The 27,396-nt window shown below is 39.9% G+C and overlaps 2 protein-coding genes across 2 annotated transcripts; one reads left to right on the top strand and one right to left on the bottom strand.

Moving 5' to 3' along the window:
- Positions 1 to 15,624: 15,624 nt before the first annotated feature.
- On the bottom strand, positions 15,625 to 16,842 carry LOC119804174 (G1/S-specific cyclin-E2-like). The gene has a single exon (XM_038315675.1). The coding sequence runs from the start codon at positions 16,840 to 16,842 to the stop codon at positions 15,625 to 15,627; it is 1,218 nt and encodes a 405-aa protein (XP_038171603.1).
- Positions 16,843 to 17,243: 401 nt separating this feature from the next.
- Positions 17,244 to 17,906, top strand: LOC119805058 (60S ribosomal protein L19-like). The gene has a single exon (XM_038316862.1). It carries the CDS (start codon positions 17,259 to 17,261, stop codon positions 17,847 to 17,849), a length of 591 nt encoding a protein of 196 aa, XP_038172790.1. The 5' UTR covers positions 17,244 to 17,258; the 3' UTR covers positions 17,850 to 17,906.
- The last annotated feature ends 9,490 nt before the right edge of the window (positions 17,907 to 27,396 follow it).

The following is a 27,396-nucleotide window of genomic DNA, read 5'->3' as shown; positions in this document are numbered from 1 at the left end:
GAAGTTCAGGTGTGTTTCTTGTAGGCAGCAAAGTGCTGTACCCTATTTTTGAATCCATTCTCATAACCTGTGCTTCTTTTATAGGTGAATTGAGTCCATTGATATTAGGAGATATTAATGACCAGTGGTTGTTAACTCGGGATATTTTTTGGTGGTAGTGTTTGTGTGTTTCCCTTCTTTGAGTTGTGTTGGTGGAGGGTTATCAGATGTCTGTGCTGTTGGGGGTGATGTTAGCTTCCTTGGGTTGAGGTTTTCCTTCTAGTACTTTTTCGAAGGCTGGGTTTGTGTGTACACATTGTTTAAATCTGTTTTTGTCATGGAGTATCTTGATTTCTCCATTGATTGTGAAAAAAAGCTTTGCTGGGTATAGTAGTCTGGGCTTGCATCCATGGTCTCTTAATTCCTGCAGCACATCTATCCAAGACCTTCTGGCTTTCATGTTAGAAGAAAATAATAAAACCCTCAAAGATACCCCCAAAACCAAGAAAAAGCAGTCAAGCAAGTGAAGGAAACAGTTCAAGACTTGAAGACTGAAAGGGAAGTAATAAAGAAAACACAAACTGAGGGAATTCTGGATATGGAAAATCTGGGTAAATGAACAGGAACTATAGAGACAAGTATAACCAACAGAATACAAGAGATAGAAAAAAGGATCTCAGGTGCTAAAGATACTATATAGGAATTAGACTTCATTGTTCAAAGAAAACATTAAATCCAACAAATTCTTAACACAAATCATTCAGTAAATCTGGGACACCATGAAAAGACCAAACTGAAGAATATTAGGGATAGAAGAAAGAGAAGAACTCCAGCTCAAAGGCACAGAAAATATATTCAACAAAATTATAGAAGAAAATTTTCTGAAACTAAAGGTGGATATCCCTATGAAAGTACAAGAAACTTACAGAACACCAAATAGACTAGATAAAAAAAATCCCCTCACCATATAATTATCAAAACACAAAATATATAGAATATACAAAGAATTTTAAGAGCTGCAAAGGAGAATGTCAAGTAACATATAAAAATACCTGTTTTGTTATATGTAATTTTACTATGTTAAAGTTAAAGCAATCTTTTTTTAATAGAAAAAGGCAAATTGTGTGGGAGGTCCTTCTGTCTATGTGCTGCTTTTATTTTTTAATGAATAAAGAATCTGCCTTGGCCTGTTGATAGGGCAGTACTTAGGTAGGTTGGGAAAACTGGACTGAATGCAAGGAGAAGGAAGGTGGAGAGAGATCCCATGGAGATGTCAGATTCAGACATCCAAAAACATTGTCCATAAGCCATTGCCACATGGCGATACACAGATTAATTGAAATGTTAAATTAATGTTACAGTTAGCCAGTAAGAAGCTGGAGCTAATTGGCCAAGCAGTGATTTAATTAATACAATTTCTGTGTGATCATTTTCAGGTCTGAACCAGCGGCATGGCTGGGAACTTACAAGAAGACCTCCTCCAACAGGAGCTAACTCTTGGAGATGAGGTTGACCTCTATTTCAAAGAGATTTGCCTTCCTCTGCCTTCTGAGTATTGGGATTAAAGGTATCTTCTTCCACCACTACCCAGGAACATATCTCCTACATTCTAATACATGTCCATATTCTAAACAAACTTCACACATCTATGGCACTCGCCTGATACCCTTATTTACATTGTATGAAGTAGACAAATCTGTGTGAGTTATAAATGTTTTTTTCTCATACACTACAGCTCAATACTAAGACTGTAGTAAAGCACACGTACAAGTGATAGCATCACTATGCCACTATATTAGACTGATGAGCAGGTCCTTGTAGATTATGTATTCCAGATGTCATATATTTAGAATGGAGAGTAACAGACCCTTGTTCCTTTAACCTAGTTAGCACACTTTCATTGAAATTAAAACTATTTTCTTAATCCCTGTCCAAATCCTCTGCACTCTCCTCAAGGGCAGTCTATAAAATTCAATTAATTGTCTTATATGTGGCTGTGCACATTGTTGAAAGCCAATGCTCTCACAGAAAAATAAACTACTTCTTTGAAGAAAAGATGGCTCTCTTTGGGTTGCATAAATGATTACATGTGTTAGAGAGGGATTTGGATTAGTGTAGTATCTATATATGCCATTCAGTAGAGATTTGTCTTGGTTCTGTGTTAATTCTTTGTGAGGGCTAATAGTAAATGTGGTGTCCTACATTTACTAATTACAGGAGTCACTCTGATATCTCTCTTGCAACTTTCCATGCTTGAATTCCTCTCTGGAGAATAAACCCAAAATGCATAATCCGTAGTTATTTTATGGAATTTCTGAAGCCATAGTTTTTAAACATAGTATTTAGACATTATGCTAGCCATTATTTTACCTGTGAGTTCTCAGTGTCTTCCCAATGAATACTGCCTTGCCATGGCTTGGGTTGGATTGAAAGTTATATGAATTTTATCCTTGATGTGTTTTCCCAGGGGTTTCATTGATCAACTTGAAAGAATTGTTATAAAATTATGAGTGTATCAGATATATTAATATATCTTTGGTATATACTTAACATATGCTATCAACAATGGATGCAAAAACCTATTTCCATTCCACAGATTGATAAAAACCATCAATTACAGTATGGAAATCTTTGATTGAACTAATGTTCACACTGAGGAAAAAAACAGTTTAATGCTCACTGATGCGACACTTCTCTTGCAGGGTCTTAATATGTGTACCAAGCTACATTTTCCCTATAACTGAGTATTATTAAAGGGCATGAATTTACCTTTCAGAAATATGTTCTACCAAAACGTCATTTAAAAATGAAAATACAAAATAGAAAAAAGAGAATTGAACAAAGGTAAAGAAAGGAATAAAGAACAATTAAGGAAAAAAGATATATAAGAAAATAAAATTAGAAATTAAAAAGTGTTTGAGATAATAAAATAGTGAAGCATGAACGTGGTTAGAAATCTTAATAGTTTTGCACTGTAACAGTAATGATCTCAAAATATGTTAGAATTTTGGTACAACTTCAGCCTCTAAGCAAACTTTAGTGATCAAAGACATTCACATTATTTCATAAGTTACACAGTATTAAGAACATATATCTGTGTGAGTTATAGTTATTTCATTTCTTTTTATTTTTATTGAAATTTATTGAGCTCTACATTTTATCTGCTGCCTTCCCTGCCTCTCCCAAGGTCCCCATGCTACCAATTTACTCAGAAGATCTTTTTTTGTCTACTTCCCATGTAGATTAGATCCATGTATGTCTCTTTTAGGGTCCTCATTGTTGTCTAGGTTTTCTGCGATTGTGATTTGTTAGCTGGTTTTCTTTGTTTTATGTTTAAAAACAACTTATGAGAGAGTATGTAAACTAATTCTTTCTGGGTCTGGGTTAACTCACTCAAAGTGATATTTCTAGTTCCATCCATTTGCCTGCAAAACTCAAAATGTTATTTTTTCTGATGTGTAGTACTCCTTTGTGTAAATGTTTCACAAATTCGGTATCCATTCTTTGGTCAAGGGGCATTTAGGCTGATTTCAGGCTCTGGCTATGACAAACAAAGCTGCTATGAACATAGTTGAGCACATGTCCTTGTGGCGCGATTGAACGTCCTTTGGATATATAACAAAATATGGTATTAATGGGTCTTGGGAAGGTTGTTTCCTAATTTTCTGAGATATTGCCACACATCAAAAGAGGCTGTACCAGCTTACAGTCCCACCAGCAATGCAGGAGTGTTCCCTTTAACCCACAACCTCTCCAGCATAAGTTGTCATCAGTGTTTTTGATCTTGGCCATTCTTTCAAGTATAAAATGGAATTTCAGAGTTGTTTTGATTTGCATTTTTCTGATAGCTTGATGTTGAACATTTCCTTAAGTGTCTTTCAACCATTTTAGATTCCTCTGTTGAGAGTTCTCTGTTTAGGTCTGTAACCATTTTTATTGGATTATTTCTTATTTTGATGACCAATTTCTTGAGTTCTTCCTATATTTTGATGATCAGACCTCTGTCTAATGTGGAGTTGGGGAAGATCTTTTCCCATTCTGTAGGATGTTGTTTTATCTTGTTGACTGTGTTCTTTTCTTTACAGAAGCTTTTCAGAATCAGGAGGTCCCATTTATGAATTATTTCTCTCAGAATCTGTGCTGCTGGGGTAATATTTAGGAAGTGATCTCCAGTGTACATGCATTCAAGTGTACTTCACACTTCCTCTTCTATGAAGTTCAGTGTGGTTGATTTTATGTTAAGGTCTTTGATCCATTTGGACTTGAGTTTTGTGCATGGTGATAGATATGGGTCTATTTTCATTATTCTACATGTTGATATCCAGTTATGCCTGCACAACTTGTTAAATATGCTTTTTTTTTTCTATTTGATATTTTTTGCTACTTTGTCAAAAATCAGGTGTTCGAAGATGTGTGGATTGATATCCAGTCTTCTATTCAGTTCCATTAGTCCTCATGTCTGTTCTTATGCCAATACCAGACTGTTTTCAGTACTGTAGCTCTGTAGTAGTGTTTGAAGTCAGGGATTATGATAGCTCCAGAAGTTCATTTATTTTACAGGATTGTTTTGGCTATCCTGGGGTTTTTGCTTTTCCATATGAAGTTGAATACTGTTCTTTTGAGATCTTTGAAGAATTTTTCTGGGATTTTGAGCTCATTGTATTGAATCTGTAGATTGCTCTTGGTAACATTACCATTTTTACTATGTTAATTTTGCCTACCTAAGAGCAGGGGAGATTTTTCCTCTTCCTGGAGTCTTCTTCAATTTCTTTCTTCAAAGATTCAAAGCTCTTTTCATACAAGTCTTTCACTTGTTTGGTTAGAGTTACTCCGAGATGTTTTATGGTATTTTTTGCTATTGTGAAGGGTGTTGATTTTCTGATTTTTTTCTCCAGCCCTTTTATCATCTGTGTATAGGAGGGCTGCTGATTTTTTGAGTTAATCTTGTATTCTGCAACATTACTGAAAGTGTTTATAAGTTGTAGAAGTTCCTTGGTAGAATTTTTGTTAACCTTAAATTTTCTTAATGCTAATGAGAAAAGAACAACAGCAGCAGAGAGGCACTGGATAATGGAAAAATACATCTGAACTGAATCAACCAGTATATTTCAAGGATGTGTTGACCGCACAATGGAAACCAGGGGATGTACTACACTGGGGAAGGGGTTTCACTCTTGTTTCCACAGGAGAAGAAAAATTATGGATACCATCAAAATTAATAAAGATTCACTTTGAAAAGAAAAAACATCATGAAAAAGAGAAATGACAGCTCATCCACAATGGTGAAAATCATACAGGTGGTAATAAAAGCTCATAAGGGTTAGGGCAGGGTTCTGCTCTTATCTTTACAGGAAAATACACATCATCAAAAATTCAAGAGACTCTGGATGTTTGAATACTTACAGAGGAAAAAATAACTATCCACTAAGGAGCACCTAGAAAACAGAATGTGGTTTATGAATCCAGGAATGGGTTACACTTACATTTACATATGCACACACATTGTGTGTGTGTGTGTGTGTGTGTGTGTGTGTGTGTGTGTGTGTGTATACATTCAGCTGGTTTTGGAGTTGGACAATGGCTCTCTAAATCCAAGCTTGTTGTTAAAAAGAACACTCAGAGTTTCTGTTTCATATTAAGAGCCAGTTGAAGTTGTGCCTGCCAGTAGGATTGCTGAAGGAGGCAGAGTCAGGAGGATCACAAGTTTGAGAGCCGCCATGGATCAACCAGAGTCGGACATGTTAAATTTTTCCCAGTAAGCCACTGCCATGTGGTGATACACAGATTAATAGAAATGGGTTAAATCAAGATGTGAGAGTTTGCCAATAAGAGACTGGAACTATTGGGCCAAGCAGTGATTTAATTAATATAATTTCTGTGTGGTTATTTCAGGTGTAAGCTAGAAAATGGTTAGGGACGTCAAACTGATCTGAGCCTATAGTCAAAAATACTAGTTCCAAAATAATCCTAAAATACAAAAATGTATCCTAAAGATAAACATCAAACCACAGTTTTATGAAGCAACTCTCCCAATGATGCCCAATTAAATCCTTACATTCTCTCCTATATGTGGACCATAAGGAATCTGCCACCTGGGACCATGGTGACATCTGGGCCTGGATTGATGCCCATGAACATGTCAGGTTATGTAGTCCTGCCACTGCTGGTGTCTGTATTAATGGCTAGGGCCCATGTTGTAACCAATGACATGATAGATGTCCGGGGTTTAGGCCACAACCTGTGGCCATGAGGGTGTCTGGGTGCTGGGCTTCTATGAGGGACATGCTGATCTTAACAGCCTATGCTGGCACCCAGGGCAACAATATCATTCAGGCCAGGGCTGCTGGCTAGGGTCATGTCTGGGTCCTATTCCATACAGCTGTCAAGGTCTGGGTTAATGTTTGTGACTTCTGATTCCACCAAGGGCCAAGCAGATGACTGGGGACAGGTCAGACACCTCAGAGAACATTGGGGCCTAAGGACCATGCTGCTGCAAGGGCCTTACTGATCTGGGTTTCTGATACTGCCACTTGAAGTCATGAATATGTCTGACACAGTCCACTACTGAGGGCCATGCACATGGAACATGCAAGAAGAAGGAATCATTGGAACCATGCTGTGCTGAGGCATGCCCACCCTTCACTGGCCCTGGGATAGCTGTCCCCTCACTGGATACTATAGCAGGGGAGCTGGCCCTACCCCTCTAGGAAGAGCTCACTACAAAGAGGTAAACTCCTGCCCACTGCCACATGTGTGCACCTCACCTGGGCAGCACACTATAGCTGACCCTGTGGTCAGGAAGCAGGTTTGCTGACTCTAAAAGCATGAGAGTAGGAGATCTGATCCTGCCTCCTCTCATCTGTCACATAGTGGCATGGGTGAGAGAATGATGTCCTCCCTCCTCATCCATTACCACCTAAGGCAGGTGAGAGAACTGGCCTTGGGTTACATGAGTGGGAGAGCTAGCCCTAACCCACAGCAGCTGCAGTGCAAAAGAGAGCAGGCTCTACTTCCTGTCTGGACAGCACACTAAAAATGACCCTGTGGTCTAGGACAAAATGAGCCAATCTTGATGGCCTGAGATCAGGAGAGCTGACACTGTCTGGCCTTGAATGTCCTCTAAAACAATCAGGAGAGAGGGTCCCGCACCGTGCCTGGGCAAAAAATTATAGCTGGCCCTGGTGGTGTGAGTGTGGGAGACTGGATCTGAGGACCTGAAAGCAGGAAACCTGGCCCCTCTCCTTGCTGCAGGCTACATTGATTGAGCTAGTAGAGACAGTGCTAGAGAGTCACTTGGTAGTGTTGATGAGGGAAAGAAGTTTGTCTGACCAATCCAGCTACCAGTCCTCTCCCACACCCACCCTCAAAACCAACATTATATAAGTGCACCTCAACATCCACCTTGTCTATAAAGTTCTGGGGCATGTGAAGAGGATGAACTTACAGATCCAAGACAGTAGGATCTCAGTGACACAGAACATCAGGATATCCAGGAGGAGCACCAATGAGAGCCCATAATAAGTGGTCTACCAGAGGCCAGAGGCCTTAAACCAGACCAATGAACCATAGCAATGATCACAAGATGAATGAACTAAAGGGTAAACTGTGAATCAACAAGTCACACTACAGCCTCCATTGTTGTTGGGGTTTCCTGTTCTGCCTGGTCATCCCAACAGGTCCCACAGCCGATTAGTCCCAAGGAAATCACACAGAGAGTCTATGTTAATGATAAACTGATTGGCCCATTATCTCAGGCTTCTTATTAACTCTTATAACTTATATTAGCCCATTATTCTTAGCTATGCTAGCCATATGGCTCAGTACCTTTTTTCGGTAGGGAAGGTCACATCTTGCTTCTTCAGTGGATAGGCCAGAACTGGGGAGAAATAGGCTTCCTCCTTCCCAGAATTCTCCTGTTCTCATTGTCCTGCCTCTACTTGCTGTCTGGTTGTCCTGCCTATACTTCCTGCATTACTACTGGCCAATCAGCATTTACTTAAAACATAATTGACAGACAATTTTCCCACACCATTTCCCCCCATTTTCCTTTTAAAAATATATACACATAGTCCATTTGGGGGGGGATGTGTGTGTAGTATTCCAGGCTACTTCCTGCAGGTTGGGAGTGCTGATAATCTTATGGGGACCTAAAGAAAATGTAGACTTATGGTAAGGTTCTGACTGGAGTATCCTGTGAGGCTTGATCATCTCAGGTTTCAGTCTTGAATCTGTTCTGGATGTAGAACTCAGACATCTGAGCCATCTGTCCCCACCAAAGATTTTTCAGGTGGTCTTCCTTGAAAAAATCTGATTTTTCTTAACTCAGAATAAATCCATAGACTATCTTCTCCTCTTTCTGTGGAAACAAAGGCAAAACCTCTTCTCCAAAGTAACATACCTTTTTACTTCAATTTTGACATCAAGGTATTTTCAAAGTACCTATCTTGGATCAATTCAGCAGCATTTATAAGCAAATATCCTTTAGCAGCTGTTGCTCCTTCCTCAGTATTCAAACAATTCAAATACAGCACAATTACATACAGTATCCAGATGCTCTGTGTATTTTCATCTTTAAGTGACTTAATTTTAAACTCTATTTCTTTTATGTTTACTTTAAATTTTTGACTTTTTGAGACTGGGTTTCTGCGTATTTTATCCTGGAACACTATAGACCAGGCTGTCCTTGAACTCATGGAGATCTGTCTGTCTCTGTCTCCCAAGTTCTTGGATTAAAGGTATGTGCCACCACACCTTGAACTCACAGAGGTCTGTCTGCCTCTGTCTCTCAATCTTTGGGATTAAAGGTGTGTGCCACCACCCTTGGATTCACCGAGATCTGTCTGCCTCTTTAATTTGCTAAGCAATATGAGTAGGATTAAAGCAGTGGCTTTGACGTCTGGATCCAGCCCATTCCTTCACTTTCTGAGATTCCAGGCTCATGGCGGAGGTACCACCAAAGCCATGTTTATTGCTACAACTCTATGGCATTTCCAGGTCCCTGCTAGCAAGCAAGCTGCAGCAGTCTGCTCACAAATCACATTCAAATGCTCCATAGCTGGACCTCCTGCCTGAAAGAGTCAGAATTTGCACTGGCAGGACGGCCCAGAAAGCTGGCATTTTAAAATGGAGCAGTTTTTTCCTGCCACAGGTAAAAACCAAAAGGCATGCGGTCAGCTTTTCATCAACACCATTTAAGTGTTTCATGGCATGAACACGTAAGTCACAAACAATCCCACACCCGTTTGGAATTATGATTAATAGAATGGTTATTTACTTAAAGGGGAAAAACTTACAGATCACCGTCCCAGACAACAGCCCTCTGCATGATCAGAAAAGAAGCCTAGTAGCCAGAAGTGAAGCCGGAAGCAAGAGAGTGAACTGAGGGCAGTCACTGCTTTTTTAAAGAGAGAGAGACCACACCCCAATGGGCTGGTATCTCAGCCACTATTGTCTGAAGGAGCAGAAGGAGCTCCCACAGCAATGGCAGGACCTCTTAAAAAGAGCTGCAAAGGTTTGCAGCTAATGCTGAGTCAGGAAATCCTCTCTTAAATGAGAGTGCTTGCTTGCCTCTACCAAGCAGAGCACACCTGAGAAAATGCTGATATCAATAAGCCACGCTTAACTCTATTCTTTTCTGTCTAGAATTACTTTCCAAGCTCTCTCAGGTTTTATGTGGATGCAGTTGTCCATGTGGGCACCATTTGTAACAATTCTGTATTCTCTCAACTATGTTTTAAATAAACTCTGTTTGGCCAGTAGCCAGGCAGCAAGGATAAGCAGGAAAACCAGACAGGAAGTAGAGGTGGGGCAATGAGAACAGGAGAATTCTGGGAAGAAGGAAGCTTCCTCTGCAGTTCTGCCCAGACACAGAATAAGGAAGGTGTGACTCCCCGATGAAAAAGGTACTTAGCCATGTGCCTAGCATGGATAAAAATAATGGGTTAATATAAGTTATAAGAGTTAATAAGAAGTGTGAGTTAATGGACCAATCAGTTTATCATTAATATAGACCTATGTGTGATTTCTTTGGGGATTAATGGCTATGAAAACTGGGAAGGACAGAAATTCAGGATCTGGGGGTTCACAGCTCCCAAGAGAAAGACCAGAGGATAAGAATGAGGCACTATTTGGTGATTTTCTTTACTTAGGTCTGCAGCACTTCACTATCCTGTTGACAGCAATCGTACCATGTCTAGTTTTCCCAAAAAGTGAAATCTCTTTATAGACACCAAACTTGAATACTTCCTGCCTAACATCACCTTCAGTCACAGAAATTCAAGTCTAGCACCATCACTCTTCTTGACATGTCACCATGGCACTAAGATAGGTTTACCTTTCTGAAGGATGGAGAGGGACAAACATCTCTATATTTATCAATTCTACTCAGATTCACTCTCCTCCTATACAGGCAGCCATATAAATTCTTCCTCCATTCAGTTTATTACTCTTCCTTCTTTCTTATTTCTGACCTGTCAACCTCTCCTTGTACTGATATTACAAACATGTATGACAAACCAACTGCCTGCCACAAATTTAGGCATCTTGCCCTATTTTATTTCTCTCTTGTTCCCTATACCTCCATTTCCCCCTCTCTACCTTTTTCTTCCTGGGCCATCCCCTCTCTTCTTTTTCCCACTTTTCTTTTTCACTTCCTCCTTCTCTTTTCCCCCTCTCATCATTTTCCTTCCTCTACTTTTCATTTCTTTTTATTCCCTAAAAAAAAGAGTGTGGAAACTCATACCCTCTCATTTCCATTTCTTAAATTTGGGTTTACATGATTGTGAAAACAAATGAATTACTACAAACTCTGCCATTGTGGAAGTTTCTGGCAGGTTTAGTCTACAATGTAGAAATTACAGTTTTGCATCCACCACACATATTCCTACTATGTCATTCTGCCTCTTTTTGCTTTTGATCATTTTTGATGCAAATTCTATCTATATAGCCCAAGAAAAGCTGAAGCTCACAATTCTTTTTTTCTTAGGCCTGCACTTCATAGAGCTGTATTTAATATATATATATATATATATATATATATATATATATATATATATATAAAATCAAAGTCATCTAATTCTGCCATCTAGTGGCTTTTCTTACAAGTGAGACAGCCTCTTCTTTTGTAACCCAGTAGGAGCTATACTCAATCTTGTGATATTTGTACTATAGTGTCTCCACCTAAAGTATTATGCTAATAATCTAGCATTGCAATATTGTCCCCATCTCAGCACCAGATTCATAGAATCAATTGAATAATGGAAAATGAACATTGCATGAAAGTCTCTTGTTTTGCTACTTTTCAATCCAGAAAAGTTGCAGTCTTATGCCCTTTCATGCTACATAACCAATGTCAAACCAGATACCTAAAATGCATACCAGTCTTCAAGTAGCTCACTACAAAGTATTAATAATTGGCATGATAAATGCTTGCAGAAACATTGTTTGACATGTTATTTATCTAGATACAGAAATCTTCAGCCTTCTTAATGAAGGAATCTTAAAATTGAAAAAATAATTTAAAGAAGAAAAATGAGCAAAGGAATAAGAAATAAAGAAAAGAACAATAAAGGCATATGAAAATAAAATTTGAAATAAAAATTGTGTACAAGAGAGAAATAAAGGGCAAATTCTCAAACATGGCTCAGAATACATAAAGATAGAAAAGAAACAAGGAAGGCGGAAAAATGCATCAAGGACAGATAACATAACACATAGTAGTTATTTACTTAAGGACAAATATTCCTGTTTTACATTATGCTTTGGAACAAGAATTACTGAAACAAAAGGACATGCAAGTACAAGAAAAGAAATATTAATAGTTATAGTGACATATTTGGGGTCTTTTATTGCAATAATATTTTATCTTAAAAGAAAAGAATTAATTATATTGAATAAAAACTAGTTGTCTGCATTTATAAAATTATTTCCTCCACTCTCAGCTCCCTAAGAATATAACAGATGTTTTTGCACTTCAGAGTCCTCTTGTTTTGGATATAAATTTTAAAGCACCCTGATCGAGACATTTAATCTCTTGTTTAAGTAATCATATTCATGTTTACACTGTCATACTGATATTAATTTATCAGAGTACATATAAGAAGCAGTGGTCATTGACAGTTAGTGGAGATAGCAAAGCAACAGGGAAATAACAATCATTTCTGATAACAAAATTTAAATAATAAACATTTTTGGGAAAACTTTAATTCCATGGGCAGAGACCAGAATTTTAAGGATATGTTGTCCTTTTTTAGAGAATAACAGATAGAGTAAGTCTGGTAGCTGCCAGTTTAAACACAGACCTCACTCAAATCAATATCTGTTCAAAAAAACTGCTTAAAAACGGAGACCTGTAGATGGGCACTAGGTACAAGGCCCATCTGCTGAGGATACTTAACTGATATTTTCCATTAATAGTACCTTTATGCTACTGTCATAAAAAAGGCACACAGGCCACAGCCAAACCTCTGACTTCTTGTGTTAAACCAAGAAGCTCGGGAGAGTTAATCACACCAATCTATAACCTGGAAAGCTACACCCTGAAAAGGTCCACCAATCCTAAATAGTGTCTATATAAATCCATCATTTTGTTCAGTTTCTTACTGAATATTTCCTAGATGACAGTATTACCCCCTTTACATTATCAATCCTCATATAACTCTCTTGTGCATCTTAATGTGAGGTATGACTTTTTTTTCATGGTTTATTTTTTTATATTTAAAAATTTCCATCTCCTTCCCTCCTCCTCCCCATTCCCTCCCCTCCTCCTCCCCCTTCCCTCCCCTCCCCACCATCCATACCTCCCCTCCCTCCCTCTCAAGGCCAAGGAGCCATCAGGGTTCCCTACTCTATGCTAAGACCAAGGTCCTCCCAACTCCCCCCAGGTCCAGAAAGGTGATCGACCAAGCTGAGAAGGGTCCCACAGAGCCCGTCCATGCAGAAGAATCAGAGCCCAGCACCATTGTCCTTTGCTTCTCAGTCAGCCCCCACTTTTGGGCACATTCCGAGAGACGGGTTTGGTCGCATGATCCATCGGTCCCATTCCAACTGGAGTTGGTGATCTCCCATTAGTTCTGTCCCACCGTCTCCATGAGTGAACGCACCCCTCACGTTCCTGACTTTCTTTCTCATGTTCTCTCTCCTTCTGCTCCTCATCAGAACCTTGGGAGCTTAGTCCGGTGCTCCAATGTGAGAGAACATGAGAAAGAAAGTCAGGACCGTGAGGGAACCTCCACCTGGCGATAGATGAAGAAAATGACTGAGCCCCACATTGGAGGTATGACTTTTTGATATTCATTAACTGTTTCCTCTGGTTACTTTTCCATCTGAGCTGTAGCACTTAATAAATCCTTAGCTGAAGGAAAGAAGTAATGGGAACTTCACCATTTTGGAGATGTCTGAGGCCTTTAATTTCTTACTTCAGAGCTTTATTTCTCAGTGAAGAGGACGTTCATTCACAAATGCTTCTGTAAAGCACTTCCAGAAATGGTACGCAGTGACATTATGTACCCATGACTTGAGAAATATTATTGTCTGCTAAGAATCCATAGTCCAACGATTTGACCATAGCCTTATTTGGAGAATCACCTACCACCAATGATGCCAGGCAGATTGTATAAGACACTTATAGGTGATGCTAAATCTTCCAAAAGAAACTACATCTCAGCTGCTCCCTACTTCTTGGGGCTAGAAATGAGCAGATAGAATATCAATGGGGTTTCCTGGCAACACTTATATCACTGTCTGGCACATTCTTTTTTCCCTTTTGTTTTTTGTGACAAAGTTTCTCTGTGGAATTTGAACCTGTCCTAGCACTAATGCTTGTAAAGCAGGTTGGCCTCAAACTCACAGAGATCGGCCTGCCTCTGCCTCCCGAATGCTGGGATTAAAGGTATGTGCCACCACCACTCAGCAATCTGCCACCTGCCACATTCTAATGTATCTTCATATTCTAAACAAACTCCACCCATCTATGTCCCTTGCCTTATATCCTTATTTGCTTTGTATGAAGTAGACAAATCTGTGTGAGTTATAAATGTCTTTTTTTCTCAATCACCACATCTTCATACTAAGACTGCAGTAAAATGCACATGCAAGTTATAACATCACTATGTATACCACTAACATACAACATTAGACTATTGAGCACTTCTGTGTAGACCAAATACTCCAATTTTTATATACTTAGAATAGAGAGTAATATACCCTTTTTCTTTTGACCATGTTAGCACACTTTAATTTAAATTAAAACCACCTTCTTAATCCCTGTCCACATCAAGGCAGTCTAAGAAATTCAACTGTCTTTTTTTAAGCAGTTAGTTAATTTTTTAAACTTTTATTTTTTAAACGTGGGCTAAAAGTAAACAGTATTAAAATATTAAGTTTATATAATACATAAGTACAATTTAGTGGTGTTTTCTTTTCAGACAAAAACTGAGGCAAACTAATTTTATAAACAAAAACTATACAAGAACATCACACATTAACAGATCACAATTTCTTCAAAGAGAGAAAAGATTTACATGTCTGGTAACCTGGCATCATTTTTTTCTGATGAAATTGACTTTTTAGGCCCAAGTTTCTTTTTCAAAGGCTAACTTAAAATATTTAATGTATAAGTAGCTAATCTATATACAACAAGTTTAAATATATAGATGTCTAGGAGTCAGTATACATTTAATATTTTTTCTGCCATAGAAAATAGAAGTTTAGGTCACATGTTAAGTTCATCTCATAAGATGGGGCTTAAAAATGGACTGTCAGTTTTGCAAACATAAAGCCTTAGTTTCACACTATATTTCAAAAATACTTAGGGATAGCTTAGTGCAATAAAGTGACTTTCCTATATAAATAGTTTGAAAAGGCATTAAAGTTTTTTGTGATGTATGAAACGATCATAAAGCAACCTTTAGATCAAGTAAAACCCCATAGAAGTCAAAGCATTTATCTTGTTTATAATTTCTTTGGTTCTCCCATTGTTTAGAACAGTTTAAACATTTGTTTCATGCCTTACTGATTAAGAAATATTATGGTAAGACAAACTAAAAACAGATTGAACTTCACCATTTGTAAAAATTCAAGTTTTATCATTGTTTGTTACAGCTTTAGATAAATTAGTCATTGTATTACAAAACAATCTTTGTAAATAAGTTTAAATTTCATTTTCAAAAGACAAATTGCACCATTCAAGAGTATAGGAACTTAGGAATCAAAGTTGTGTGTCAGCGATGTATCTTTTAAGTATCACTAGTTTAGTCCATATTCCAATGATAAAATAAATCCTAGTTTATCAAGAGAAACACAGTAACAAACAGAAACTGCTACAGCACCAATTGTTGCTGGCTTCTAGCCACTGTCCTTGGGCCTGAAGTCAGCCCTGTAAACAAGTCCTCTTTTCTTTTAAACAGCTAGAGGAAATTTAAGTGCCAACTTTTTTTTAAGTTTGTTTTGTTCTTTTGTAGTGCTGGGGATTGAGCCCACGGCTTCATGTACCCTAGGCATTTAGTGCCAAATTGATGTCATTTTTAAATAAAATGGCAGTGTAACTCCTCAGTGGGCAAGGATAGCCACAACACTACTTTCCTGTAAAACTTACTCATTTGTATGAACCTTATCCAATATCTTTTCAATTCCAACTTGATGTTAACTTCAGGGTTTTATTGGTAGTTTTTCAGTACTCTTCGGAGGTGTCATAATGCCGCCATTACACACTGGTGACAACTGCCCTCCTTTTCTGAAGGTGTCCACATAGTTTACTTCACTCAGTAAAGCCAAATAATTTGTATGTGTCTGGATATTGTGCCTGTCTTCCATGGCTATCTTCTTAAAGGTCTTCAGCTTCACTGGACTTACACTTTTTACTACACTGACAAAAGGCACCATCCAGTCTACACACTCGGAAATGTCCTCCCATTCCAAACCTGAGGCTTTCTTAACCACTTCAATGGAGGTAAAATGGCATAAGGCTGCAGCTGCCAGAATTCTGTACTGGAATTCTAATGAATCAATAGCGAGGATACACAGATCTAAAAGCTGAGCGATCTGGATGAACGTCTCCTGGGAATACTGAGGTAGAAGAACCTTAGGAACATCTGTAACAGCATCAACTTGGAGAAAAAGATTCAACCAGGAAATGACTGTTACAGGACAAAGTTCCCATTTTAAAGCCTTTAAGATATTGAGTTCCATCTTTAAGATATCTACTTCACTGCAAGCACCATCAGTGACATAAGCAAACTCTTGGAATTTAGGAGCGTAGATTTCCTCAAGTTTAGAAGCGATGAACAATGAGGTAATCCCAATGAGTTGAAGCATATTTTTATTTACATCTTTTTGTGTCAACATAAATCTGTCAAAAAAGTCTTGGGCAAGGTAGAATGTCTCCCTATGAAGTGTGTAGACTTCACATACCTCTAAAAGCCAGTCTAAAAGTATTGACCTCATCTGTGGTTCCAGGTCAGAGTGAAGAACTTGAAAATGTTTGCCATGTACGTATCTGCTCTCCTTCTGCAGCATGTTGTGCCAAACCTCCTGTGAACATCCCCAGCTTAAATCTGGCAGAGGTGAAGGATTAATAAAAAGGTTTTTAAATCTGTAATTTGTAAATCTAGAGAAGTCGCTTGTTCCTATTTCTTTATGCGGTGTTTCAATGATAGTGCAAGGACTGATTCCTCCAGACAGTACATGCGGCCAACAATTCCGAATCTCGTACTGATGCTTCTTGCTGATCTCCTCTTTTCCTTTTTTGACATCCTGTGCTGTTTTCCTCTTTTTGGCCTGAATTATCTGGGCTACTTGCGGGATGTCTGGCTGGCTGGGCTGGGCATGCTGCTGCTTAGCTTGTAAACGGCTACTGCATCTCGACATTCTCTTCTTTAAGGTCTATGAAACCCGCCAGACCCTATACAGCTCGGCTATCAACTGTCTTTTATGTTGATGTGCACATGTTTGAGGTCCAATGTACTTATCTACTCTCACAGAAAAATAGACTACTACTGAGAAGAGATGTTTCTCTTCTGGGCCACATAAATTATTGCTTGTGTTAGACAAGGTTTTTGATTAGGGTTGTATCTACACACGGATTTCACTGGAGATCTATCTTGGCTCTGTGTTAATTCTTGGTGAGGGCTAGTAGTAAATGTGGTGTGCTATATTTACTAATTACAGGAGTCAATCTGATATGTCTCTTGAACTTTCTATGCTTTAATTTCTCTCTGGGAAATAAACACAAAGTGCATGATTGTAAAAATCTAGTGTGTTCTTTCGCTGCTGCGTCCGCAGCCATGAGTATGCTCAGGCTACAGAAGAGGCTTGCCTCTAGCATCCTGCGCTGTGGTAAAAAGAAGGTCTGGTTGGACCCCAACGAGACCAATGAAATCGCCAATGCCAACTCCCGTCAGCAGATCCGGAAGCTGATCAAAGATGGGCTGATCATCCGGAAGCCAGTGACTGTCCATTCCAGGGCTCGATGCCGGAAAAATACTTTGGCTCGACGGAAGGGCAGGCATATGGGCATAGGAAAGCGGAAGGGCACTGCCAATGCCCGGATGCCCGAGAAGGTGACCTGGATGAGAAGGATGCGGATCCTGCGCCGCCTGCTCAGGAGATACCGCGAATCCAAGAAGATTGACCGCCACATGTATCACAGCCTTTACCTGAAGGTCAAAGGGAATGTCTTCAAAAACAAGCTGATTCTCATGGAGCACATCCACAAGCTGAAGGCAGACAAGGCCTGCAAGAAGCTCCTGGCTGACCAGGCTGAGGCTCGCAGGTCTAAGACCAAGGAAGCAAGAAAGCGCCGGGAGGAGCGCCTCCAGGCCAAGAAGGAGGAGATCATCAAGACTCTGTCTAAGGAGGAAGAGACAAAGAAATAGAGCTTCCCTCGAGTCTGTACATAGTGGGTTGCCTGTGGCCTCAGGTGGATCAGTCATTAAAATTAAAACAAGCCTTAAAAAAAAAATCTAGTGTGTTGGGTTCCCTGGGTAAGGGTCTCGTGTAAATCAGGACACAGGGGATGCAGAGTATGAACAACTGCATAACAAGCTTTATTTTGTATGTCTTTTCATACGGACTAAAAAATATTACCTCAAATCTGAAACCCCATTCTATTCATGTACGTGATCATGAGAAACTCTTGCCTCACCTTGCAATAAACAATACCTCATTTACTAATAGTAATAAAAGTGAAAAGAAATACATAGAAATAAGGCAAAAAGTATACAGAAGCAAAGCACTCCTTTATAACTGGTAGAGCATGAAGAACTGAGCTCAAAGGCCATTTCCTTACCCAGGGTAGAGATTCTAACAGAACGTTTGAAAAATGGGAAGAGATGGCCTAGTTTCTCTCCATTTAATTTGATGTTAGCTGTCAGCTTGCTGTAAATGGCCTTTATTATATTTAGGTAGGACCCTTGTATCCCTAATCTCTCGACGACCTTTAACATAAAGGGGTGTTGAATTTTGTCAAATGCTTTCTTAGCATCTTACGAAATGATCATATTTTTTTCCTTCAGTTTATTTATATGATGGATTACATTGATAGATTTTCATATGTTGAACCAGCCCTGCATCTCTGGGATGAAGCCTACTCGATCGTAGTGGATAATTTTTTTAATGTGTTCTTGGATTTGGTTACCAGTATTTTATTGAGAAATTTTGCATCAGTGTTCATGAGTGAGATGGGCCTGTAATTCTCTTTCTTGGTTGAGTCTTTGTATGGTTTAGGTATCAGGGTAACTGTAGCTTCATAAAAGGAATTTGGCAATGACTCTTCTGATTCTATATTATGAAATACCTTAAGGAGTATAGGTATTAGGTCTTCTTGGAATTTCTGGTAGAATTCTGCATTGAAGCCATCAGGTCCTGGGCTTTTTTTGGTAGGGAGGTTTCTGATAACAGTTTCTATTTCTTTACGATTAACAGGACTATATAGATTGTTCACCTGGTCCTGGTTTAACTTTGGCATACGGTACTTATCTAAAAAAATTGTCCATTTCTTTTACATTTTCCAATTTTGTGGCATACAGGCTTTTGTAGTAAGATCTAATGATTCTCTGAACTTCCTCTGTGTCTCTGGTTATGTCCCCCTTTTCATTTCTGATCTTATTAATTTGCTTGTTCTCTCTCTGCTGTTTGATTAGTTTGGCTAGGGGTTTGTCAATCTTTTTGATTTTCTCCAAGAACCAGCTTTTTGTTTCATTGATTCTTTGGATTGTTTTCTGTGTTTCTATTTTGTTGATTTCCACCCTCAGTTTGATTATTTCCAGTCTTCTACTCCTCCTAGGTGAGTCTGCTTCTTTCTTTTCTAGAGCTTTCAGGTGTGCTGTTAAGTCTCCAATGAGTGCTTTCTCTGTTTTTTTTTTAAGTGGGCACTTAGTGCTATGAACTTTCCTCTTAGCACAGCTTTCATAGTGTCCCAAAGGTTGGAGTATATTGTGCCTTTGTTTTTATTAAATTCAAGGAAGACTTTAATTTCTTTCTTTATTTCTTCCTTGATCAGGGTGTGGTTCAGTAGTTTACTGTTCAGTTTCCATGAGTTTGTAGGCTTTCTGGGGGTAGCATTGTTGTGGAATTCTAACTTTAATCCATGGTGATCTGATAAGACACAGGTGGTTACTAATATTTTTTGTAACTGTGGAAGTTTGCTTTGTTACCGAGTATGTGGTCAATTTTTGAGAAGGTTCGATGAGCTGCAGGGAAGAAGGTATATTCTTTCCTATTTGGGTGGAATGTTCTATAGATGTCTGTTAAGTCCATTTGATTCATTACCTTCATTAAGTCTCTTATTTCTCTGTTAGGTTTCTGTCTGATTGACCCGTCCATTGGTGAGAGAGGCGTGTTGAAGTCTCCTACTATTAGTGTGTGTGGTTTGATGTCTGTCTTGAGTTCTAGTAATGTTTCTTTTACATAAGTGGGTGCTTTTATATTAGGGGCATAGATATTCAGGACTGAGACTTCATCCTGATGGATTTTTCCTGTTATGAGTATAAAATGTCCCTCTCCATCTCTTCTGATTGATTTTAATCTGAAGTCAACTCTGTTAGAAATTAGTATGGCCACACCTGCTTGTTTCTTAGGTCCATTTGCTTGATAAACCTTTTCCCAACCCTTTACTCTGAGTAGATGTCTGTCTTTGTGGTTGATGTGTGTTTCTTGTAAAGAACAGAATGTTGGATCCTGTTTTTATATCTAATCTCTTAGCCTGTTCCTATTTATAGGTGAGTTGAGTCCATTGATATTAAGTGATATTAATGACCAGTGGTTATTAACTCCGGTCATTTTTTTGGTAATAGAGTTTGTGTGTTTCTCTTCTTCTAGTTGTGCTGGTGAAAGATCGCTAGATGTCTGAGTTATTGTGGGCATTGTTGGACTCCTTGGTTTGTGGTTTTCCTTCTATTACTTTCTGTAAGGCTGGATTTGTGGCTATGTATTGTTTAAATTTGTTTTTATCCTGGAATATTTTGTTTTCTCCTTTGATGATGAAGGAAAGCTTGGCTGGGTATAGCAGTCTGGGCTTGCATCCATGTTCCCTTAGTGTCTATAGCACATCTATCCAAGACCTTCTGGCTTTCATGGTTTCCATTGAGAAGTCAGGTGTGATTCTGATAGGTTTCCCTTTGTATGTTACTTGGCCTTTTTCCTTTGCAGCTCTTAATATCTGTTCTTTATTCAGTATGTTTTGTGTTTTGATTATTATATGGCATGGGGATACTTTCTTTTGATCCAGTCTATTTGGTGTTCTATAGGCTTCTTGTACCTTTATAGGAATATCCTTCTTTGGTTGGGGAAGTTTTCTTCTATAATTTTGTTGGGGAAGTTTTCTTCTATAATTTTGTTGAATGTATTTTCTGGACCTTTGAGTTGAAATTCTTCTCCTTCTTCTACCCCAATTATTCTTAGGTTTGGTCTTTTCATGGTGTCCCAGATTTCCTGGATGTTTCGTGTTAAGAATTTGTTGGATTTGTTTTGTTCTTTAATCTGTGAGTTTATTTCCTCTATAGTATCTTCAGAGTCTGAAATTCTTTCTTCCATCTCTTGTATTCTGTTGGTAATACTTGTCTCTGTTCGTTTACTCAGTATTTCCATTTCCAGTCTTCCCTCGGCTTGTGTTTTCTTCATTACCTCCATTTCATTTTTCAGGTCTTGAACTGTTTCCCTTACCTGTTTGATTGTTTTTCTTGTTTTTCTTGGGTATCTTTGAGAGATTTATTCATTTCGTCTACCTTTTTGTTTGTCATTTCCATTTCTTTACGGCAGTTTTTTTCTTCCTGTTTAAGGTCCTCTATTATTTTCATAAAGTACTGTTTAAAGTCGATTTCTTCTATTTCTTCTGGAGTAGGGTGTTCAATTCTTGTTGTTTTGGGATGTCTGGATTCTGGTGATGTCATGTTGCCTTTCAGGTTGTTGAAGGAATTCTTGCATTGGCGCTTGCCCATCTCTTCTTTCAAATGAAGCCAGGAGAGACTTGGTGTCTTGGTCCCAACTTTGCTGTGACTGACTCTGGATAGATTTCATCAGTGCAAGAGCAGGAACTATTCCTGACTGGATGGAACTCCTCAGCACTGAATCAGGGATGCTGGTAGCCCCAGGACTCCGCGGACAAAAGGGCGAACGTGGGGGCAGGGTGGGGTCGAGTATCACACAGTGAACCAGCTGAAGGTGTCCGCACTCCCTTGTGGGAATCCTCAGACCTGCCTGGAGGGCAGACTCTCACCCCTCTGGGTGGATGGCCTTGGTGTGGGAGCAGGACACTGTTCCTGAGCCAAGGACCTTGATTACACTAGGGGAGGCTTGGGAGAGGCAGGGACATGTGTAACAAAGACACCCCTGCACCAGGAGCTGGGGGAGGGGGTCTGTGCTCTCTTCCGGCACAGGTCACCCCAGGATAGCACACACTCACCTGTCCAGATTGAACTCCACAGCACTGAATCTCATAGAACCTTTTTCTGGCAACAGATGGAGATAGAGACAGAGACCTACAGTGGAGCACTGGACTGAGCTCCCAAGGTCCAGTTGAAAAGCAGAAGGGGGGAAGAATATGAGCAAGGAAGTCAGGACCACGAGGGGTTGGTCTGCCCACTGAGACAGTGTGCCTGATCTAATAGGAGCTCACCAAATCCAGCTGGATTGGGACTAAGTGAACATGGGATCAAACTGGCCCCTCTTAATGTGGCTGACAATTAGGGCAGACTCAGGAGCCAATGATAATGGCACTGGGATTTGTCTCTATTGCATGGACTGGCTTTTGGGGATACTATTCTATCTGGATACATACTTTCCAAAGCCTGGATGGAGGGGGGAGAGCTTTGGACTTCCCATAGGGCAGGGTATCTTGCCTTCTCTTAGGACTGGAGAGGGTTTGGTCAGAGGGTGTGTGGGGGAGTTTGAGGGTAGTGTGAGTAAGGGAGGAAGTGGTGATTGGTATTATTTATAAAGTAATAATAAAAAATAAAAATAATAAAAAAATGAAAAAAAGAATAACTCTTACATTGACAATTGATCTCAGGAGGTGAATAAGCTGCAAGACAGGTTAGACGGATTCATTAAAAATTTTGTTCTTCATCCTGAGTGTGAGAATCCTGAAATAGATTTGCATGCCAATCCAAAGAAGCAAACAATAGGTATTTTTTGTAAAGCCTGTGGATAGTGAGGCATGAAATTGTCTGGCATGAGTGAGAAGGAAGCACAGAACACACAACAAATCTGCTTAGAGTTTATGGGGGGGTTGTACTGGTCCACTGAAAATTGGTGTGCAGAGAGAGAGAAGGAAATGGCACATCTAGCTTTTAAAACTGCCTAGTACATACACACAGGGGGTTGATGCGACTATGTCATACGCAAATGATGTGGTTCACATGCTCAAGGGTTGGGCTGAGTCATATGTGGGTGATGCAACCATGCATGCATGCAAGTCTTAGCTGAGTTATAGATGGATGATGCAACCACACTGCACGTGGCTCACACGTGGCCCCTTTATCATCCCTGGGGCCATTATGCCCTTCTGCCTGAGGGTTTGTCTGCACATGCATGGCCCTAAAACCTGGAAGTGTCAGCCTTATTGTGGCTGAAATCATAACATTCCACCCTTTTGTTTATTATAAAATTTGGGGAGTTTGGGGTCTTTAATGAGTGGGAATGGGGCATCATAAGGTCTCTTATGACTGCTTCCTGCTGATTTTGTGGGCATCGGAGAGCTGAGATGCTTGATCATGACCTGGGGTGGCTGATTACTATTGTGTTTTTTCCGAGCTCTGTGGAACTGGTTGGCTGGCAGCTTGGACCTTGCAAGATGCTGGAAAGGCAGAAAATTATGTCTGGAAAAACATTTAAGTCCTGGTGATTAAGGGAGAAAAGTCCCAAGATGGTAGATAGAGGGTTGGGGGACAGAGGAGGGAATTTCCCAGAGGTTCCCAAGACCAAGAATAAGGGAAGAATTAAATGATACTTATTGTGGGTAAATCTGATCTGTTTAGATAGGTCCAATTGGTTCCCTGGAGCTTATAAAAATGTTTGAAAAGAAATAAATTTTAGACATATTAAAAGCTTATGATTACAACGGTATAGTGTTGGAATGGAAGACTGTGGGGAGAAGGGAAGAAAAGAAGGGTGAATTATTGGAAAGGGAAATTATTCGACCACTTAATGTTTTACCTGAAGCAAATCTTAAGCATTTGTTCTCCTTAGCATCAAGGTACTACCTTAACATCCAGGAGACACTGCTGCAGTCAGTGATAAACCTGTTATGTCAAAGTCTGTTTTGTGAGCTTTTGGAGTTTGGGGCTGTGAATGTCCCCAAAATCGTTATTGTTTCTTACCACCTGGGCTTTTGGCAATACTTGTACCTCTGACTCTGTTTAATGATGGTCCCTTTAAAAATAGCTGAGTGGTTAACTGGAAATTTAAGTATGACATTGGGGATATAGAGAGGTTGGTAAAGCAGATAAGAGAAAGAGAGTATATGGAGTTTTTGGCACAGGAGGTTTGGATGTGGTGATGAAGTTTTTTTATGGAACTGGAGAAAAAGTGGCTGATCTTGGTGTCCTCTGGAACTTAAGGGAATGGGGCCCTGTTTGAATTACCATATACAAGGGAGTATTTTGAGGTGGAAGAGTAAAAGGTTTAAGGTGAGACAAGTGGATCCAATGAGAAAGTTCCTTGTTTGGCAGCTGTGGGAGTTAAAAGAATTACCTTAAAGGGGCCCTGCCATTTAGGGTAAAGGGGTAAGGGGCATTGGTCTGGGGGAGAGAATAGTACCTGATCTTCTATTTTAATCAGTGGTGGGCATGAATTGGCACATGGTTGAGGTAATGAGTAGTCGGTAAAATAATGTAATAGGGAGCAAAGATAGGATAACAGTGGAGTAAGCAGGTGATCAGAAAGGAGAGAAGTCTTAGGTGAGAGGCCAGGGGTTAAAACCAGCTGCCCATACATGAGTTCAAAGGGCAAGATGAAAAGGGAGCTTTGGGGAGAGCCCTAAGCCTAAGAAGGGCCAGAGGCAAAAATTTAACCCAGTCAAGGTGAAGCTCCTGTGACATCTTTAACAAGAACATTTTTAAAGGAATGGTTAGTTCATTCTACCTTCTCTGAAGACTGAGGATGGTATGGGATATGAAAATGCCAGGGAATGTTAAGAGCCTTAGATAAAGTTTGAGAGATCTGGGAGGTAAACTCTGGGCCATTATCTGACTGAAGAGAGGTTGGGATTCCAAACTGGAGGATAATTTCCTGGAGAAGAACATTGGAAACTGTCTGGGCCCTCTTGTTAGTAGTGGAAAACACTTCAATCCACCCAGATATGGTGTCCATCAAAACCAGGAGATATTTAACTTGTCTGACTATGGACATATAAAATCAAGCTGCCAGTCAGTTCCTGGAAGGGAACCCCTGGCTTGGTGGATGAGAAAAGGGAAGCTACAATATTTGGTCTTGGGATCTGACTTTTGACAGATTTTACAAGAGACAGTGATAGCTTTTAAGAATTCTAAGTCCTCAGGTTTGAAGGTGAGCCTTGACAAAATAAAACAGAGCTTTGCTATTAGGATGAAAGAGCTGATGTAGATATCACAGAATTTGCTGGGTGTCAGGGCATGTCTGTGAGAATGTAAGCTGTACTGTCAGAACCCTCTGAGGTGATTGAGATAGGTTTGGGCTCTGGAATGCTGCTGTTCTAGCTGCATGGTCAGCCCAGTGAAGGCAAAGATATTTTGAGATTGAGAGCTGAGAGGAATAGAGAACAAAAGCATCCTTAAGACCTAGAACTAAGAAGTGGGAAGTTCCTGGGGGGATACTGAAAAGATGTGTGTAAGGATTAGGCACTACAGGATGAAGAGAAACCACTGCAGAATTAATAAGCTGGAGGTCTTGAAGCAGGTGATAGGTTCCATTAGGTTTTTTAACAGCAAGTATGTGATGTTAAAGGGAGAAGAGGTAGAGTAAAGTAGCTTTTTGCTTAGAAGGTCAGAGATAGTAAGCTTAAGTCCCCTAAGGCCCTGGAGAGAGAGGGGGTATGAGCTTGGGTAATGTACTTGTTAGGGTCTTGTAATTGGATAATGAGGGAATGGTGTTTAGCAACAGAGGTATTTAGGGTGTCCCAGACTTGGGGGTCCACCTGATAGGCTAGTAGCGGAAAAGACACATTGGAGCTGTGAGGTTGGGAGGCTAGAAGGAGGAGGAGGAGGGGAGCTGTTGGCAAGTCTCAGGTAAGCTGAAAGAAAACAAAATGGAAGCTCCTATTTTTGCTAAAAGAAATCTCTTCCCATAAGAGGTACCAGGCAGGTCGGCATAACTAAAATGAATAAGATAAATATCCCTAAAAACACAGTTAAGTGGTGGGGTCTGATGAGATAGATAAGGCTCTTCACCTACTTCAACAATAGGGAAACTAGAAGGAAAGGTAAGTCCCAGAATTTCCTCAGTACAGAGAATGTGGCACCGGTGTCCAAGAGAAAGGAGACGGGTCATCCTGATACCATGATGTTTACCCATGGATCCCTGTTACATATGACAGTTGTGGTCAGGTCAAAGGAGCCCAGGCAGCCTCACTCATTCATAGCCAGAACTAGGTCAACTTGGGAATTTTCTGGGTTTAATGTTTCCATGCCATGATGTGCACAAGGACAATCAACTGCCTGATGTCCTTCCTATGGCATCTTGGACAATGTCTTCTGGGACCAAGATGAGGATTGGGGCATTCTCAGGCCCATTGGCCAGTTCTACCTCATTTGAAACATGAGCCTGCTGGTTCTCAAGTCCCAGGGGGACAAGGGAGCAGTATGGACAGCATGGATGGGTCAGTCTGTCACCTTGGCTGGTCAGAGGGCTGTGGCTAGATTGCAGGCTTTGTCATTCCTTACATGGTACACTTTAAACATCTGTGGGGTCAAGGGGCCTTTTTCCAAATGTCTAAGTTTAGCCTTAATTTCAGGGTAGCACTAAAAAAAATGAGTCATGAGTAACTGTCTGCCTTCCATAGTTTTGTTTATCTAAGTTAGTATATTGTAAGAGGGCTTTAGTGAGGCATTCCAAAAATGCAGAAAGATGTTTTTCTTCATATCCTGAATGACCTCTGAGAGCTTATTAGGGTTTAATGGATTGAGGGCAGCCTTATGGAGACGTTCCAGGAGGCAAGTCAAAAACTAGTCCCTAGCTAAAATTCCACCTGAGGTGTTATAATCCCATGGTGGTTCCCACTCGAGCACTGCCTCTGTCCCCAGAGGGGGTGTTGCATATATTTGGTGAACCTCATCTGCATGTAATCTGGTCTAGCCTGCTCCCAAACTCATCTCTGCTCTTCAGGCAGTAGGTTATTAGATGGGATCATATACATATCATGAAAGGTGAGATTATAAAACTGTGACTTAGAGCTTAGATAGTAAAAGGCTTATATATAAGGAAACTCCTTCCATTTGCCTATGCACTGACAATAGTTAGAAAGTTCCTATAGAATATTGGGATCAAAGGTACTGTTAGGTGGCCACTTTAAATTGTTATCTAAATTGTAAGGAGGCCATATTGAACAAAGATGAACAAGTGTAGGAATCTGTAAGTAGGGCATTAAGGCCTGGGGTTTTAAAGCCTATAAAAGGCATCCCAAGGGAGAGACTGGATTGATGGTCTTGAGATTGATGACTAAAGACTGAGAGGTCTCTCACAGTAGGGATCATTGATGAGTAAGTAGTCCAAAAGAAAAGAAAAAGAAAAAGAAAGAAAGAAAAATCTGAGGGAACCTGGGTCCCCAGTTGTGGGAGGACTGACCCTAGGTTTGTCCAAACACAATTTTAGCTAAGGGAAGCAACCCAGGGATGAATGTCAGCGAAGGGTTCAACCATAGCTATGAAGGCCATGGTTGGGGGGGGCTACCTCCCCATTTCTAGAAATACCAGAATATTTCCAGGAGCTCAATGATCAGTTCCTTGGGTTCTG

The sequence above is a fragment of the Arvicola amphibius genome, chromosome X, assembly GCF_903992535.2.
Source record: "Arvicola amphibius chromosome X, mArvAmp1.2, whole genome shotgun sequence".
In the NCBI taxonomy this organism is placed as follows: domain Eukaryota; kingdom Metazoa; phylum Chordata; class Mammalia; order Rodentia; family Cricetidae; genus Arvicola; species Arvicola amphibius.
The sequence above is the reverse complement of the archived record's forward strand: the minus strand, read 5'-3'. Positions and strand labels throughout refer to the sequence as shown.